This window comes from Pleurodeles waltl, chromosome 1_1 (genome assembly GCF_031143425.1).
Source record: "Pleurodeles waltl isolate 20211129_DDA chromosome 1_1, aPleWal1.hap1.20221129, whole genome shotgun sequence".
NCBI lineage: Eukaryota > Metazoa > Chordata > Amphibia > Caudata > Salamandridae > Pleurodeles > Pleurodeles waltl.
Window position 1 is genome coordinate 859,310,959 of NC_090436.1, and position 19,173 is coordinate 859,330,131.

General features: G+C 46.0%; 1 protein-coding gene across 5 annotated transcripts in view; it reads left to right on the forward strand.

Moving 5' to 3' along the window:
• GOLM1 (golgi membrane protein 1) overlaps positions 1-19,173 on the forward strand; it is a 271,355-nt gene that overhangs the window by 170,698 nt on the left and 81,484 nt on the right. For all 5 annotated transcript variants that reach the window (XM_069229402.1, XM_069229426.1, XM_069229418.1 and 2 more), the window contains one exon: positions 4,525-4,579. In XM_069229402.1, coding sequence (XP_069085503.1) covers positions 4,525-4,579 — 55 coding nt within the window. The remainder of the gene's footprint in view (positions 1-4,524; positions 4,580-19,173) is intronic.

The window sequence follows — 19,173 nt, forward strand, 5'->3', positions numbered from 1 at the left end:
GCCTTATTACGAGCCTGGCAGTACAAGGACCGCCAGACTTGCAGTGACGGTTGGACTGCTGCACCCCAGGCGGTCCGACTGCCACATGATGACCCTGGCAGTCAGACCAAGAAACCGCAGTCCCCCCCAGGAACATGGTTCCTGATGGGTTGACGGCGATCAGACTCGTGATCAGCCACAGAGGCGCTGAACTCAACACTGCTGTGCTGATCACAACTCCTGTTTCCGACATATTTTCCATGACTGGGATCATGTTGTGGAAAGGCTGCGAAAACACATTTCTGGTGGCCACAGTGGGGTAATATATGTTCTGCCTGTCACCCTGGAATGAGCCTGAGTCTTCAGTTGATAAAATGGCATGTTCTGGTCTTACTCAGATTGTTAATGCCTCTACCCATTCGGCAGGTCACATATTGGATGGTATTTTTACGAATAACCCTTTGAAAATTCTTAACATACTACCTTAAACATGGTCTGATCATAGTGCAATACTTTTTTAAATTAGCTTAGTACAAACTTAACACTTGCACAAGACAGCCCCACACACATGTCAAACGCAAAGGACCTGGCATAAGGTTCAGGCCAACCAACTCAATATGCTCTTATCTGAACATTAGTGGTTCTACTTCATCAGTTTTAGGAAGCTAGTCAGTGGCTATTCTAATTGAATTAGCTTAGTGGTCTCCTCTCTGGCACCAGTAAAACAGACTAAACACCGTTTTGTGAAACTGTCTGCACCTTGGTATTCAGATAATGTAAGATCTATGAAACAAAAATGTAGGAGATAAGAACGTAAATGGAGAGCAAATTACAGTAAAACAGAAAAATAAAGTATAAAAATATCTCACAAAATATAATTTACTAATAAGAAAGGAAAAATCTCTGTACTTGATTCAAACAATTTAACTAGCTAAACACTCCACTAAGAAACTGTTTCTGACGGTGAATAAACTCTTCACCCATCCCAGCTTCAACTTCTTTGATCACCACCAAGCCTTTTGCAATCCTCTTACAAATGTTTTTTCGGAAAAAAGTTGAAGGGATCTTCAATAAATTTTCAATCAACAATAAGCCCAAGTTGAATGACTCTAGAATGGGTCTCGTCCCACCTGAGGATGCATCATTTAGTGAGTTCTTCCCTCTTAGAAACAAACAAGTAGCAGAGCTAATAAATGTAGCTAAATCAGGATCACCGTCAGATTCTTGCCCTCCATCTATTGTAAAGAAGGCAGCAGATATCATTGATCAGCTGACAATATTCAACATGATGTTTAGTTCAGGTAGTTTTCCTATACAATTGAAAAAGATATCTATACTCCCACTAATGAACACCTAACCTTAACCCACATGACCCCAATAATTATCGACCCATCTCACATCTCCAGGATTTCATTTCCTGTGAAAATAGTAGAGAAATTATTGAAGCAGCAACTCTCCATATTCATCCATAATAATCTCCTTGACCCAAAGCCATTCAGATTTAAAAAAGGACATAGTACAGAGATCGCTCTAATCGTGGCCACCGAAGAGATCAAATCAACTCTGAATAATGGTGGAAAAGCAGTACTGATTTCTGAATCTCTTGGCTGGTTCGACACGGTTAATCATACTGTACTAATGGACCATCTCTCAGAGATAGGAGTTAAGGGTAAAGCTCTCCTGAAATCCTTTCTTAGCAAGAGATAACAATCAGTGTCAGCTGCAAATTTTGTATCAGATCCCTTCTTCCTCCCTTGTGGAGATACCCAGGGGTCTTCACAAAGTCCCCCCCCCCCCCTTATTTATTGTATACGTTACTCCTCCAGCAGGGCTGATCAAATCTTTCAGCTTATCTCTTACTTTCTATGTGGATGACAGATTATTTCTTTAGCCAGTAATATTGAAAATACTAACATCAGATTTAACAACTGGTTGCTGGCAATTAGTGAACAGATGAGCTCTAATTGCCTTAAATTAAACTCAGAAAAAACAGAAGTTATTCTGTTTGGCAAATACACTTTTTTCTGGTCCCACAGCTGGTGGCCTCAAGAACTAGGTTATCTCCCGTACCCGTAAAGAAAGCTAAAAACCTGGGAGTGCAAATGGGCTATAAACTGACACATGGCAGCCACGATAGAGCAGTCACATTGTCTGCATTCCTTATCAAAACACTAAAATTCTACCTTACCTTCCTGTGACATTACAGAAAACAGTCTTGACGACACTAGCCATGTCCAAACTAGATTACTGCAATGGCCGGTATGTAAATATTCAGCAACAGTTCTTCACCAAACTCCAAGTCCTTCAGAATACTGCAGCACATTTTCTCATGGGTATTCCTAAATTTCAATCTACCATAGTCTGCCAGAGAAGCTTTACGTAAGCTCCACTGGCTACCGGTCAGACAGAAAATCATCTGTGTATCACCCATAAGGCCCTCCATGGATCAGGCCTGAAACATCTACAGCAGAGCTTCATCTGGTATTGCCCAACCAGACATTTGCATGCTCTCAATGCAAATAATATAATTGTTCCAACCTATAGACATGCTTCATGGGTTGGAAGAAGCTTCATACAGAACGCAGCTAGGTTATGGAACACTCTTCCTGCTCAAATATATTCTTTCTCAGACTCATGGATTTTCCGGAAAAGCATTGAAAACATGGCTTTTCAGCTGTTAGGAATCTTCCTGTTAATTGCATCCTCAAATCTCAGAAATATAGAAGCAGCTCCAAGACACCTCTGGGTATTTGTTGCGCTTTACAAATCATTTTGGCATAACATACCATCTAAAGAAGTTGTAGTTCTACCTTATTTATTACACTTGGCTCAATCTAAGCTTAGGTTTTCTTCAATAAAAGTGCACCTGGCTGTAATCACAGCATACAGAAAATCGTTTTTCAAGAAAATAGTTGTCGCAGATGTTTTTTTAGAAACCTTTATCCTCTAGGTAGACAATACTACTCCACCTTGTGAATTAAATATGGTGCTTCCACCTTTCACTTTTTGTACTTATACACAAACCTACATCGCACTTTTTGTCTTGGAAAATAGCATTCTTGATAGCAAGAGAAGTCAGAAGGCTGCAAATATTATCTTTCACTCTGACGGATTAGTAATGAAACCTCATCCCTTGTTTTACCTTAAAGTGTTTATGAATTTTCATATCATTCAGATGATTACTATTGCTACACTCTTTCATAATCCTTTAGCACCCGCAGAGCATTCCCTACATTCTTTAGACATTAGAAGTGTTTTGTGGTTGTACCTAGACAAAGAATAACACTTGATAATTTTTTTTTAACTATTTATTAATTAGGACCCAACAAAACACATCCAAGCAGTCAATAGCTAGGTGGATAGTTTCTTGCATCACACTACGCAATCAGTTAGCAAACAAACCTTACCAGGTAAACCTAGAGCGCACTCTACCCAGAGGGAAAGCAGGTCCTACAGCTAGCTCAGAAATGTACCCAGAACATTTGTACACCAGCTACGTGAAAGTTGTTTAACACCTTCACTAGATTATTGCTTGGACTCTGTCTGTCAATTTGAGTAAACTGTGTTCGCTTCCTCTTGCGCAACAGCTGTATTTGAAGGCTTGGATAGCTTTCTATTTTATTCTAGTGTTTATGACCATCAATGAAGATCCTACGATGCTGAAGAAAAGGTTACTTGTAGTTCTGTATCATAGGTACCTTCTTTGAAGTCATAAACAAAACACATACTTCACTGGCTGTTTTTGATAGGTATTGGAAAGCGAATAATGACTTCAAGTCAATGAATTTATTACTGAGAAAAAAAACTGGCTCTCTCAAGCAAACTGCCAGTAGGGTGCAGTGTAAGTAGAGAAGCCTCATGGATTCCGAAAGCGAGATAATCTCGTCTCTCTTTACTATGGAAGTTTATCAGACTGCATTTTCTTTTTTCCTCACTTCATACATTTTTACCGTTCTGCGCAAAAATACTGCAATGCAGACTTGAAATTGGTATTCAGAGTAATAATATACTCTCAAAAAGAAATTAAGTTCTGAGATTATTGTATAGTGCATCTCATCAAGAAATCACATGCATATTAACACCCTATGAAATGTTAAAATGGATTGTACAGATAAAGAAGTATCCCTGGCTCCACACATGCAGCACAGAAAAGAAGTATCCCTCGTTTCACATATACAGCACAGAATTTTTCTAGTGTTTGACTTCAATGAAAATATCTACACTGCAGAACCAGAACTTACATGTAACTTATATTATGCCGCTGTTTTAAACTACCATATCCAACCAAAAAGATGAAGAGCTTGCACCACTATATGTACATGTAGAGCATGTGTGTGTGTGTGTACACACACACACCCACACACACACACACACATCCCCCCCCCCCTAGATACATGGATGTAAATGAAGTATTGCTGTGAAATGTAAATTCCAGGAGGAGTGAAAGGTTTATGAGCAAAATACTTACACTGGTGTATGCAGTAACAAGATATTAAATGAGTTTTTTTTCTTTTGAGTCATCCTGTTTTTCTGTTATTCATATAGGGAATTCTAATAAAGAACCTCACATATAAAGATCAGCTTCTGTCCAAGTTGCAAGGTAAGAAATAATATTTTACTGCTTAAACCAACGCCGGTTATCTGTTAGGTCACAGCTATGTCACCCCCACTATGCTTTGTGCCAATGTAACTCCTTGGTTCCACACCCAGGTCATTGCATACATAACTTTATCCATAACTACACTGTATAAGTTATTGGTATTGTTGATCTTTCAGACCATTGAGCCGTATGACAAATTGTTGATTATTAGTCCTATCTTTTACAGTCTGAAGGTGTGCACAGTGTCTCTTATTCTTGTGGGTTAGAAGATGCAATAGATTTTGCTATATGATTTACCGCAAGTGCCAGATGATTAGCATTGAGCGCAGTAACCCTGGAACAACGTTCCCATTTTCTGTACCTTACACATGTGTGAGGGCTGCCCATAATATAAGTTTGTCAATCAACGTGGCCATAGATATCTTGGAAGTGGATGATCCTATGCTGTTCTGCTGAATGTTTGTCAAGGAAAACAGACCCTGACAAGCTAAGTCAGTTTACTTTTGATGTAGTGGGAAGTGTTTCTGTAGCTCACTACCTTTCACAGAACATGTACAGCTTCCTGTCAGTTAACCTGGGCAGCGTGGCAGCCCCAGTGCAAGCCTCTCACATTCACCTGAAGCACATAAGCATAGGTAGCAACAGTACATGCTTTCTTCCATACCCAAAACAGCTACAGCATAGGCAGTAGGATTAGTACAGCTGCTCCATCACTCAATTACACACTTACAGAATGCCTTAGGTAGTAGGCGTACAAATGTTTATTACACACACAACAGTTCTAGCATGAGAAAAGACAGTGCAAGCTGTCTAGTGGGGCATATAGCAGAATATGGACTGCCATCACGTCTTAAACACATTCTGTGTCTGGAGTATGGTTTGGTGTAGGACGGGGAGGGCTGGAGTGGGAAAGCAGGGTTGTGTAGAGTCCTAGTTCTTATTTAGTAGCTCTGAGAGACCTCAACGAAGAACTTGATAAGAATTTACATTTTCTACTATGTTAGGTGGAATGAAGCTGTCTACAGTATATTATAAGGACAACATTGACCCAGTAGGGCTTAAAGGAGCCTAGTATAAACTGGTATACTTAGCCATTCGAAGCAAGTTGTAGACACATTTATAATAAACTAAAATTATGCTATTTTGTAAATTATATATTGTAGATAAATGGGTCTAAACTACAATCAAGTGCTTTAGTACATTATATATGGTATATAAATGGGTGCCCAGATGAAGACTTAATCACAGTAGCTCATTTTGTGCATTCAAATAGGTTGTACCCTTGCCAAGAACTAGCCACCTGAGGGAACCTGCACTCAGTGAGACTTTTGGCTGGATCATCGTAGAGCTGTCATTTATTGCATCGACTAGACTAGGAAGATAAGATCTGAAAACTAGCTCTTCATTGTGTTGGTAGGCTGCCCCATTCTCTGCCAGTAGTGGAATATCCTAGATTTGCCTCCTGTTTAAGACTTATACTCTGGAAAGGGGTGGAAGTTGTTGGGTGTCTCCAGTCTTTCCAGAGCATACCGGTCATGGTACACCCACTTCTTGCTCTTTGCTTACAATTTAATCTTGCACAATATTACATCATTTTTTAGTAATATTGCACATGAATAAATCAATTTACCAGCATACGTTCACCTTTTGTGAATTGCTGGCACTCAAATCAAGTCATGTATAAGTTAAACTTGCATGCACAAGTGGCTTTTTAATTCGGGCTATAAGACTGTTAAGAGTCACAGTAAAGGTGATTTCAGCCTTTGTTTTTCAAAATGATCTTTTGTTTAATTTTCCTAAATTAAGAAGAACATTTAACCATAAGTAGCGAAAACAGGCATTGTTTGGTGTGGCTTAAAATGTGAATTTAAAATGTTTTCAATGGGTTAAATGGTGTTCTTGTGTCCAGAATTCTAGGGCTCAACCTCCACTTACATTCGTAAGTCATCTGTGTTATCCATAGTTGGCTAGGCTGTCTCCCTTTGCCTCACCTATAGTAACATTGAGTCCCAGGCTCTCATGCATGTCCTTTTAGACCTACATACAAACATGAAATTGAGGCCCAGCTCCCAGGTTGCAACCATGCTAAAAGAGTGAATGCAGTCCAGGAAATCATGTTAGCCGTCCCTCCCAGTCATGTTACTGTACAAGTGCAACACATCCAGATTGCAGATAATCTATTTGGGATAGTTGCAGAAAACACACAATGTGGTGGATCTCTCTAGATTGTTGCAAAGGGACCTATAAAACAACAATAACATTGGCAAACACTTCTCAAGTACTGACCCACTCTGCTTTACCTGCATCCACTTTACACATGGTATAATCAACCCCTAGATTTTTGCTTCTTAATAAATATTTTAACTTAAGCTAAACTGGGTTGATTAGGTTAACTCCCCGATTGGACTCACTTAGTGGAAAACACTCACTTAATCTGTCCTTTTGGTGTCTCCTTATACCTTCTATTTCTGATGGATACAACTACCTGTGGATTCCTCACCTAATGAATACTCCCATGGCGCCAGCATTCAACGGAAATCTTCTTCCTAGTCTCTGCACGTCGACGAGGACGTCACTCTAGCCCACGCGACGCCGTCTGACGTCATACAGGCAATAAGAGGTCCTCGACGACGTGACTACGTCAGTTCCCTTTTTTCCGTGCATTCGAAAACGGTTATCTTCGAGGGAGCTACTGTTACTTTAGTGGTTACAGTGTGTTTTCTGCTGCATAGTTCTTCTCTGCGGTAACAATGTCTCAGAGAAAGTCTGGTTTCAAGCCCTGTCGAGAGTGTGGGGGCAAGATGTCCGTTACAGATCCTCTCTCCGACTGTCTCTGGTGTTTGAGCTCCGATCACGACGTTGTGACTTGTGATTCATGTCAGCACATGAATCCGAAGGCCCTCAAGGAACGTGAGGCTAAACTATTCCTGGCGAAGTCGAAGAGAAAGGAAAAACATCACAAGAAGTCTTCCTCGCCAAGGTCTCATCGGCGTCATCGAGACTCCCGGCGCCGTAGAGATTCACGGCGTCATTCAAGCAAGGAGACTCGTTCGAGGTCGCCTTCGGCTCGGCGTCGGAGGACTTGGGAGGTCAGTCCAACGGTCACGCCGCATCCATCAACGCCGTTGCCCTCTCCGGCGTCGCCGACTTCGCCTGGACAAGCGTCTGTGGTTGAGGTGATGCAGCCTCTTGTGATGTCTCCGGCGTCGCTGACGTCGAGGCCGGTGTTTGGGTCGCCTTCGATCCAGGCACCTCAGTATCCGGCTTTTCCAGCCCCTGGAGCCGATAGTACCGCATTTCTGAATGCGATGTATACCATCTTTCAGCAGATGGCTCCAGGAGGTGCTCCGGCTGGTCCTTCGAGGCCTTTGGCCTTTTCATTGGGTGATCCTGCGCCTCTTCGGCCGGCATCCTTTATGCCCTTTCTCCCTTTTGGGAATGTGGGCTCGGCGCCGGTGGCCGCTCCGGTGGCTTCAGAGGGATTGGCTCCGGAGGTTTCCATCCCGTCGACGTCGGGATTTCGTCCTGTGACTCCGGTGGGTCCATCGGCTCCAAGATCTTTGTCCTGCTCCTTCATCGGCGCCGAAGCTGCCTGGGGCGCCGGATGCTTCTGGAGATCGGCGCCGATCTTCGGCAGAGGCCATGTCGACTCCGCGGATTGAGCAGAGACTACATTCAAGGAGGCGTGCTCTCCGTCTGTTGGAAGAGCAGGAGTACCAGCGAGTCCTGGAAGAAGGAGAGGTTGAGGACTCTGGTGATGGACTGCACGGTCTGGATACGGCCAGTGGGCTGGATACTTCCCCTGAGTGGGACCTTTCATCTCCAGGGGAGTATACGGAGGAGGCTGCTACCTTTCACGCGGTGGTGAGGAAGGCGGCTAACTTTCTGGACCTGCCTTTGCCGGTGGCAGAGGCGAAGCAGAATTTATTGATGGAGGTGCTGCATCCGGCCTCTGCTGCAGCGGAGCCTCTCTTGCCATTTAATGAGGCTTTGCTTGATCCGGTGTTGGAGGTGTGGAAGAAGCCTGTATCTTCCTATGCAGTTCATAGGGCTGTGGCCAGGAAATATCGGGCTGCACCATCTGACCCTGGCTTTCTTTCAAGACACCCTATGCCGGAGAGCTTGGTGGTGCAAGCCTCCTGTTCATCAAAATCAGCGCCTGGATCTTTCCAGACGGTGCCTGGAGACAGGGACTCCAAAAAACTGGATGCGCAATCCAAGAAAATATTTTCTTCTTGCAGTTTGGCGTTGAAGGCCACCAACGCAACTTGCATTCTGGGGAGATATGTACATGCTCTTATGGATGATATTTCATCTTCTTTTACGGAGCTTCCCCAGGGACTCTTGGATGTTGCCTCAGACGCCCAGGCTGCCGCAACCCAGATTATCCAGTCTGGACTGGACACGACCGACTCGGTGGCTAGGGCGATGGGCACGGCTGTGGTGGCAAGAAGACAGGCCTGGCTCCGTAATTCAGGGTTTTCTGCGGATGTACAGTCGACCCTATTAGACCTCCCGTTTGATGGGGACAAACTGTTTGGAGCAAAGGCAGATTCGGCCTTGGAGCGATTTAAAGAGAGCAGGGCCACAGCCAAATCGTTAGGGCTGCAAGCTCCTTCTTCCTCTGCCTCTTCCAGGTTTTTCAGGAGGTTTCGTGGATTTGGGTGTGGCTCTTCCTCCTCTTCCTTTCGGGGGAGGTTCCAGCAAGCCGCCTCTTCTCACCCCTATAGATCATTTAGAGGGAGAGGTAGGGCCTGTACCAGAGGAGCCTCTCAACAGCACTCTGCCTCTTCCTCGTCCTCTGGAGGGGTGCAGCAGGGAAAGCAGCCTTAGGCTTCCACCATTTCCCACTCACTCCTCTCCTGTAGGGGGAAGATTACGGCATTTTCTCCACAAGTGGGAGACTATTACAACGGACACTTGGGTTATCAGTATTGTGGAGAAAGGCTACACCCTTCCCTTTCGGGAGTTTCCGCCCCCCCTTCCGCCCGCCCATCTTATTGTTCAGGAGAACACCTCCTGTTGCTAGAACAGGAGGTTCAAGTCCTCCTTTCAAAGGGCGCGGTGGAGTTGGTTCCAGAGCAGGAAAGGGGTCAAGGTTGTTACTCAAGGTACTTCCTGATTCCCAAGAAAGATGGTCGGTTGAGACCGATCCTGGATCTGAGGATCTTGAATTGGTTCCTCAATCAGGAAAAGTTCAAGATGCTGACCCTAGCACAGGTGCTTTTGGCGTTGAACAAAGAAGATTGGATGGTGTCTGTCGACTTGCAGGATGCTTATTTTCATATCCCGATACTCAAGTCGCACAGGAAGTATCTCCGGTTTGTGGTAGAGTCGCAGCACTATCAGTTTGCGGTCCTCCCGTTTGGTCTTACTTCAGCACCTCGAGTCTTCACGAAGGTGATGTCAGTGGTTGCGGCAGAGCTCAGAAGGAAGGGGATAGCAGTATTCCCTTACTTGGATGACTGGTTGATCAAAGCCAAGTCCCCGGAGCTTGTGTCGTATCCTCTGCAGTCAACAACCCAGTTGTTGTTCGACCTGGGCTTTTCGGTGAACGTGCCCAAATCTCACCTGGAGCCCTCTCAGCGCCTCCTGTTCATAGGGGCAGTACTGGATACAACATTGAATCAAGCCTTTCCTCCGCCTCAGCGGGTTCAAGATATTCAGGAATTGGTTCCAATGTTTCTAAACGGAGCGGTAGTTCCAGTCCTCAAGGTCCTTCGTCTGCTTGGCCTGTTTGCCTCCTGCATACTGTTGGTCACGCATGCTCGCTGACACATGAGGGCTCTTCAGTGGTGCCTCCGAAGGCAGTGGTCTCAACACAAGGGAGATCTAGAAGGTGCGGTCAAGATCTCCAGAGATGCTGCTGTGGACTTGAAGTGGTGGATTGCGAGCAACAATCTTTCGCAAGGAAAGCCGTTCGCGCAGTCGCCACCACTGGCCACGGTCATAACGGATGCTTCCACTCTAGGGTGGGGAGCTCATCTGGGGGATCTGGAGATCAAAGGACTTTGGTCTCCAGAGGAACAGATGTTTCATATCAATCTGTTAGAGTTACGGGCTGTACTTCTGGCTCTCAAGGCCTTCCTCCTTTCCCTTCGTGGTCAGTCGGTACAGGTCCTGACGGACAATACTACCACGATGTGGTACATAAACAAACAGGGAAGAGTAGGGTCGTACCTTCTCTGCAGAGAAGCTCTTCGACTATGGTCCTGGGCAAAGGACCATCAGATTTGCTTGGTAGCAAATCATTTGGCCGGGGTCTTGAATGTACGTGTGGACAGTCTCAGTCGCCAATTCTCGGCCGACCACGAGTGGTGTCTCCATCCAGATCAAGTTCGTTTAATCTTCCAGATGTGGGGGTTTCCTCGGATAGATCTGTTTGCCACTCGGGAGAACGCGCATTGTCCGTTATTCTGCAGCCTCCAGTATCCGGTGCAGGGAGCATTGGGGGACGCGTTTCTGATAACCTGGTGCGACCAGTTGCTTTACGCGTTTCCCCCCATACCCTTGAATCCTCGAGTGTTGAGGAAGATTCACCAAGACTGGGCCCAAGTCATCTTAATAGCTCCGGATTGGCCAAGGAGGGTGTGGTATTCCAACCTTCTCCAACTCTCGGTGTGCCCTCCGCTCCGTCTCCCTTTCAGGGCAGACCTCCTCTCGCAGTCGCAGGGGCAGGTTTTACACCCCAACCTCCAGAGTCTACACCTACATGCCTGGCGATTGAACGGGGCAACCTGAGTTCCTTCTCTCTCCCGCCTGATGTAGTGGATGTTATATTAGCGGCCAGGCGACACTCCACTAAATCTATCTACGCTAATAGGTGGTCTAAATTTGTTGCGTGGTGTTGGGAGAGACAGATTGATCCCTTACATGCTCATCTGTCGGATGTCTTGTCTTTTGCTCTGTCTCTAGCGCAGAAGGGTTGTGCAGTGGCTACCATTAAGGGTTATTTGTCGGCTTTGTCAGCCTTCATTTGTCTTCCAGACCAGCCATCGTTATTTAAATCCCCTATTGTTCTCAGATTCTTGAAAGGTCTTCTAAATAAATATCCTCCAAAACCATTCGTTATGCCTCAATGGGATTTGTCCTTGGTCCTCACTTTCCTTATGGGGTCCCCTTTTGAGCCTATGCATTCTTGCCCCTTAAGGTATTTGGTTATTAAAACAGTCTTCCTGGTGGCTATAACATCTGCAAGGAGAGTGAGTGAGTTGCAAGCCTTATTGGTAAAACCCCCTTATACAACTTTTTATGGGGATAAGGTGGTGTTGAGGACCAAGGCTGCTTTCCTCCCGAAGGTTGTTTCACCCTTCCATTTGGCCCAGACAATGACTTTGTCCACGTTCTATCCTCCGCCTCATCCTTCAAAGGAGGAAGAGAGACTACATCGCTTGGACCCAAAGAGGGCGTTAAGCTTCTTCATTGATAGAACAAAGGATTTCAGGCTGGAGGATCAGCTGTTCATCGGATACGTGGGCAAGAGGAGAGGAAAGGCAGTCCACAAGACAACACTCTCCAGGTGGGTTGTTCTTTGCATTAAAATCTGTTACTCTTTGGCAAGGAAGGATCCTCCTGATGGCATTAGAGCTCATTCCACCAGAGCTAAGTCGGCCACTTCGGCCTTGGCCAGAGGTGTTCCTGTGGTCGACATCTGCAAGGCCGTAACTTGGTCGTCCCTTCACACTTTTGCGAAACATTACTGTTTGGACTCTGAGGTCAGAAGGGACGGCCATTTTGCACGGTCAGTGCTGCAGGATTTCTTGGTTTGACCATTTCGGCACCCACCACCGGGAGTAGTACTGCTTTGGGACTCTATTCATTAGGTGAGGAATCCACAGGTAGTTGTATCCATCAGAAAAACGAGTTACTTACCTTCGGTAACGACTTTTCTGGTGGATACATTAGCTACCTGTGGATTCCTCACGGTCCCACCCGCCTCCCCGTTGCCTTTCTGGTCTTACCAAGTAATCCTTGAGTGCGCTCCTCTTGGTCTTCAGGATTGCAATAGATGATGTATATATGGATACTTGTATATATTTATATGTATATATATATATATGTATATATTTTTGGGTATATACATGATTTACATATATTTGTTGGTTTAAAAAAGAAAAAAAAAAAAAAGAGAGCTATATTAAATCTACTACCATTTTATTGCAATGTTGTGTATTTTACAATGTTATGGGATGTTGCCTTGCTCTTTCATTGCATTGGGTTGTTGTTCTCATGCACGTACAAAATGTTGGTACTGACGTCGGCACATCGTCGAGGACCTCTTATTGCCTGTATGACGTCAGACGGCGTCGCGTGGGTTAGAGTGACGTCCTAGTCGACGTGCAGAGACTAGGAAGAAGATTTCCGTCGAATGCTGGCGCCATGGGAGTATTCATTAGGTGAGGAATCCACAGGTAGCTAATGTATCCACCAGAAAAGTCGTTACCGAAGGTAAGTAACTAGTTCTTCTCGCTTCTACTAGGTACAGTGTTGTGAGAATACTGAGGGAAGGCTTAGTCTAGAGCTGCTTAACTCAGTACCTCTATTTAGGCAGTCCTGTCATTTCAATCGTATTTGCCACTCTCACTTGATTGCCTTGCGGTTTAAAATCTATGTGACATTCAGTCTCATAGATTCAGATGCATAGTTTTCCTAATTAATTTACGTCAGGGATGGTGTGTTGGCCGTCATTGGCCGCTGAATGCCAATGTAGATGGAGCAGCAAACTCACTTCAGGCTCAGTTTGTCATTAAAAATTATTATTAGTAGTTTTGTAGAGCACCAGGTGTCCTGGTGCTCAGCATACGAAAATGCTTTGTACACCTGATGCATAAAATCAAGAAAAAAAACTAACAGGCTTTAAATTAGATACTTCGATGAAAAGATGTGTTTTTAGAGCCAAACAAAATGATTACTTTCCATCTGTAACTCAAGTGGCAGCTTATTCCAGGCCTGCACTATGACCACAGAAAAGGCGTGTCCTCCCAGTCTTGATCTCCAGTGGTTGGGTACAGGCGGAGCAGTCTAGATGTAATCTGTTTTTTAAACATGTCAAATATAGGTGGTTCAGACTGCTGGAATGATTACCCTGTGTTACATGAAAAGGGCCTTTAACCAGTATCGTTTCTGGACAGGAAGCCAGTGTAACTGGTGTAGTTGAGATGAAACACTATCAACTTGCTCAAGGTAAATCAGTCTGGCAGCCACATTCTGAGTCACCTGATGATTCAGCGTAAGATAGACAGGGAGCACAACATATTGTGTGTTACAGTAATCTAACCTACTAAGAATCAGAACTTGTACCACCACTTGCCTTAAGTATTGGAGAATTCATGGTAGAATCTTCTTTAGCTCTTTCATCCTTAGGAAACAAGTGGTTACTACATTGCTAATGTGGTGCTTAAATGAAAGTTTAGTATCGAATAGAATGCCCTGATTGCGGGAAGTAGATACTGGCTTGGGGCAATCCCCTAATGTCTGTAGCACCCACATGGGGGATTACCAAATTTCAGCACCTCAGTTTTATTTGAATTTGCATTCATCCAACAAGCCACCTTCGCCAGGCATCTCTTAAGTGATCTTGGAGTTGTTTAAGATTGCCCTCCATGCAGATGATAATTTGAGTATTATCAGCATAACCCTAAAATTTAAAACAAAAGGGGCATTTGTACCCGCCAAAGGAGCAACATATATGTTAAGAGTTGGGCTGGTGGCAAAACTCTCGGGCACCCCACAGAGGTATGTCTTTAAAATCTGAACGGATTGCAGCCATTTTATGAAGTTGTCTTGCAAGCCAACAGCATATAGTCTTTCCGTCAGGACAGCATGTGAAACTGTATCAAAGGCTGCTGACGGATCAAGTAGGATGAGAGCCGCCTCCCTCACTCCCAAGACCATGCAGATGTCATTGACAACCGAAGTAAATAAGTTTTCTGTGCTTAATAGAGGTCTGAAACCAGATTGGTATTTGTTGTGGACTCCCTTTTCCTCAATGTAAAAAACTAGTCGCATATTCACCCTGCTCTCTACAATTTTTGCAAAAAAGAAAGGAGTTTGATAATTCAAAGGGATATTGGGATATAGGTTCTCTTTTTTAAGAGAAGGGTGAGTAATGCTGTTTTGCAGAAATAGGGCTCAGCCCACCTCACTAGAGAACTGTTGCAGGTTGTAGTTATCAGTGGTGTAATTGTGGACAAAGCATCATGCTTTAAAGCTAAAACCCTTGGTACCAAAACCTTCAGAACCGAAAGACTCTAAAGCATCATCGGCTTCCACATCTCCTGTCGAGCCGTTCTGGAGAAGTTGGATATTCACCAGCGGAAAATATAGATCCAAGTGGGAACTGGTTGGATTATTGCTTCCCCTTCCCCTTCCCCTTCCTCTCCTCCACCTCTAAAGAGAAAACTGGCTTTTGAGGAGGCACTGAATGTACCCCTTCCTCCCAGGAAGTAAACAAAGGACAAGGCCACTAGCCCTGCCTATCATCCACCTCTTACATCACCTCTCTCCTCCAACACCTTCACCATCACCTCTAACCCCTCCCCCCCATTCTCTTCACCCATTGTCACCAATGCCCGATCCTTTGGACACCACACCATTGGGGGTGGGGGCATTAGGAGATTCTGACCCATGGGATATGTATGCCATGTATCTCACTACACCCATAGATCCTGACCTGTATCCAGTTCGTCCTTCCACCTCCTGAGGATGCAACCTCCTACCAGGATGTCATTGCGAGAGCAGCAGCTTTCCATAATGTAGAGCTGCACATCAAACCATTTGAACAAGATTTCCTATTCAACACATTCACTTCTGCACATAGTATCTGCCAAAGTTTCCAGGTATGATGAGACATCTGGACGACACCTTTCATGACCCTGTTTGGGCTAGGCTCATCCCCCCTAGGGTTGCTAAAAATTTAAAGTTGCATCATCAGACCCTCTATTTATTTGGCGTCAAGTGCCTCCAGACTCCATTGCAACAACTACTGCACGCAAGAGGGCTAATTCTCAGGCTACTGGGGATACTGCACCCCTGTAAAGATAAGCAAGTGCATAGATGCTACAGGAAAGAGGGTTGCAGCACAGGCTGTCAACAATTGCTGTATTGCCAATACTCAGGCCCTCTTGGCTCGTTATGACAGAGCCCATTTGGACAAAGTGGAGGAGCTCCCCGAGTACCTCCCAGATGAACACAGAAAAAGGGGCCATCAAAGTGTTACAGATGGACATACCATCACCGACACTTCTATCCGCTACGCCCGTGATGCTGCAGATACTACAGCTCAGGGATAAACACTAACATTCCTCTTAGGCGACACGCTTGGCTGAGGTTTTTCGGCTTTAAGCAGGAGGTCCAACAGGCTAATCTCAACATGCCATTTGACAAGGAACATCTCTATGGCCTGCAGGCAGATTCTACCTTAGAAAAAATGAAAAAAGACACTGACACAGCCAACGCTTTGGGATCATTGCAAACTACCACTCCCAGGGGCACTTTTCATCTCCCAAGCTACAGTTGTACCTACAAGTCCAACTCCAAAGAGGCATCCACCTCCCAACAGAAGCAGCCCTAGACGTCTTACACCAAAGATTACTACAGAGGCTCGTTCTGAGGCAAAAATAACAGTGGGGGTAGTAGTGCTTCCTCTCTTAGAGTAGCACCCTCTGCAAACAGTGACTACCCCATCCTTATGTTCCCTTCCAAGCCCCCACCATCCATTCAACATCTGTCAGAGGCAAACTTCAATTTTTTCACACTGTCTGCCTTCCGGTCACCACAGACAAATGGGTGTTAGCCTTTATCTAGCATGGCTATTATCTGGAGCACATTACCACACCACCCATTATTCCACCTCGCACTCACAGGTTAACGCAGGAACATCAAATGATTGACAAACAGGAAGTCCATGCACTTCTCCTCAAATGGGCCATAGATCCAGTTCCACTTAAGTAGCAGGGCTCTGGGGTATGCTCCCTATAGTTACTAATCCCCAAAAAGCTTGGGTATCTAAAAACCAATCTTGGATCTCAGACCTATAAACACGTACATCCTATCAGAACACTTCAATATAGTCACCTTACAGGATGTCATTCCGCTTCTTCAACAGGGCGACTTTATGGCAACATTAAACCTAAAGGACACCTATTTCTACATACCACTTGTAGGGAAATGCCTCCTTGGCATGGTTACCCCCTGACTTTTTGCCTTTGCTGATGCTATGTTTTGAATTGAAAGTGGGCGGAGGGCTGCTAACCAGGCCCCAGCACCAGTGTTCTTTCCCTAACCTGTACTTTTGTTTTCACAATTGGCACACCCTGGCATCCAGGTAAGTCCCTTGTAACTGGTACCCCTGGTACCAAGGGCCCTCATGCCAGGGAAGGTCTCTAAGGGCTGCAGCATATCTTATGCCACCCTGGGGACCCCTCACTCAGCACAGACACACTGCTTGCCAGCTTGTGTGTGCTGGTGAGGACAAAACGAGTAAGTCGACATGGCACTCCCCTCAGGGTGCCATGCCAACCTCACACTGCCTATGCAGTATAGATAAGTCACCCCTCTAGCAGGCCTTACAGCCCTAAGGCAGGGTGCACTATACCATAGGTGAGGGCACCAGTACATGAGCACTGTGCCCCTACAGTGTCTAAGCCAAACCTTAGACATTGTAAGTGCAGGGTAGCCATAATAGTATATGGTCTGGGAGTTTGTCAAACACGAACTCCACAGCACCATAATGGCTACACTGAAAACTGGGAAGTTTGGTATCAAACTTCTCAGCACAATAAATGCACACTGATGCCAGTGTACATTTTATTGTAAAATACACCCCAGAGGGCACCTTAGAGGTGCCCCCTGAAACCTTATCCGACTACCTGTGTAGGCTGACTGGTTCCAGCAGCCTGCCACACCCGAGACATGTTGCTGGCCACATGGGGAGAGTGCCTTTGTCACTCTTTGGCCAGTAACAAAGCCTGCACTGGGTGGAGATGCTATCACCTCCCCCTTGCAGGAGCTGTAACACCTGGCGGTGAGCCTCAAAGGCTCACCCCCTTTGTTCCAGCACCCCAGGGCATTCCAGCTAGTGGAGTTGCCCGCCCCCTCCGGCCACAGCCCCACTTTTGGCGGCAAGGCCGGAGGAGATAATGATAAAAACAAGGAGGAGTAACTGACCAGTCAGGACAGCCCCTAAGGCAACCTGAACTGAAGTGACTCTGACTTTTAGGAATCCTCCATCTTTGCAGATGGAGGATCCCCCCAATAGGGATAGGAATGTGACCCCCTCCCCTTGGGAGGAGGCACAAAGAGGGTGTAGCCACCCTCAGGGCTACTAGCCATTGGCTACTGCCCTCCCTGACCTAAACACACCCCTAAATCTTGTATTTAGGGCCTCCCCTGAACCGAGGAAAGCAGATTCCTGCAACTTACGAAGAAGAGGACTGCTGAGCTGAAAAAGCCCTGCAGAGAAGACGGAGACACCAACTGCTTTGGCCCCAGCCCTACCGGCCTGTCTCCCTCCTTCAGAAGAAAACTGCTCCAGCGACGCTTTCCCCGGGACCAGCGACCTCTGAATCCTCAGAGGACTGCCCTGCTTCCAAAAGACCAAGAAACTCCTGAGGACAGCGGCCCTGTTCAACAAAGACTGCAACTTTGTTTCCAGAGGAGCAGATTTAAAGACCCCTGCAATCCCCGCAAGAAGCGTGAGACTTGCAACACTGCACCCGGCGACCCCGACTCGACTGGTGGAGAAACAACGCTACAGGGAGGACCCCCCGGCGACTCCAAGACTGTGAGTAACCAAAGTTGTCCCCCCTGAGCCCCCACAGCGACGCCTGCAGAGGGAATCCCGAGGCTCCCCCTGACCGCGACTGCCTGACTCTGAAATCCCGACGCCTGGAAAAGACCCTGCACCCGCAGCCCCCAGGACCTGAAGGATCGGAACTCCAGTGCAGGAGTGACCCCCAGGAGGCCCTCTCCCTTGCCCAGGTGGTGGCTACCCCGAGGAGCCCCCCCCCCCCCCCCCCCCCCCCCCCCCTTGCATGCCTGCACCGCTGAAGAGACCCCTTGGTCTCTCATTGAAACCTATTGAAAACCCGACGCGTGTTTGCACACTGCACCCGGCCGCCCCCGCGCTGCTGAGGGTGTACTTTTCGTGCTGACTTGTGCCCCCCCGGTCTGCCCTCCAAAGACGCGGGTACTTACCTGCTGGCAGACTGGAACCGGGACACCCCCTTCTCCATTGAAGCCTATGTGTTTTGGGCACCTCTTTGACCTCTGCACCTAACCGGCCCTGAGCTGCTGGTGTGGTGACTCTGGGGTTGCTCGGAACCCCCAACGGTGGGCTACCTTGGACCCCAATTTGAACCCCGTAGGTGGTTTACTTACCTGCAAGAACTAACAATAACTTACCTCCCCCAGGAACTGTTAAAATAGCTATATGTGTTTTATGTAAAAAGTATATATGCTATTGTGTTTATTCAAAGTTCCTAAAGTACTTACCTGCAATACCTTTCAAATGAGATATTACATGTAGAATTTGAACCTGTGGTTCTTAAAATAAACTAAGAAAAGATATTTTTCTATACAAAAAACCTATTGGC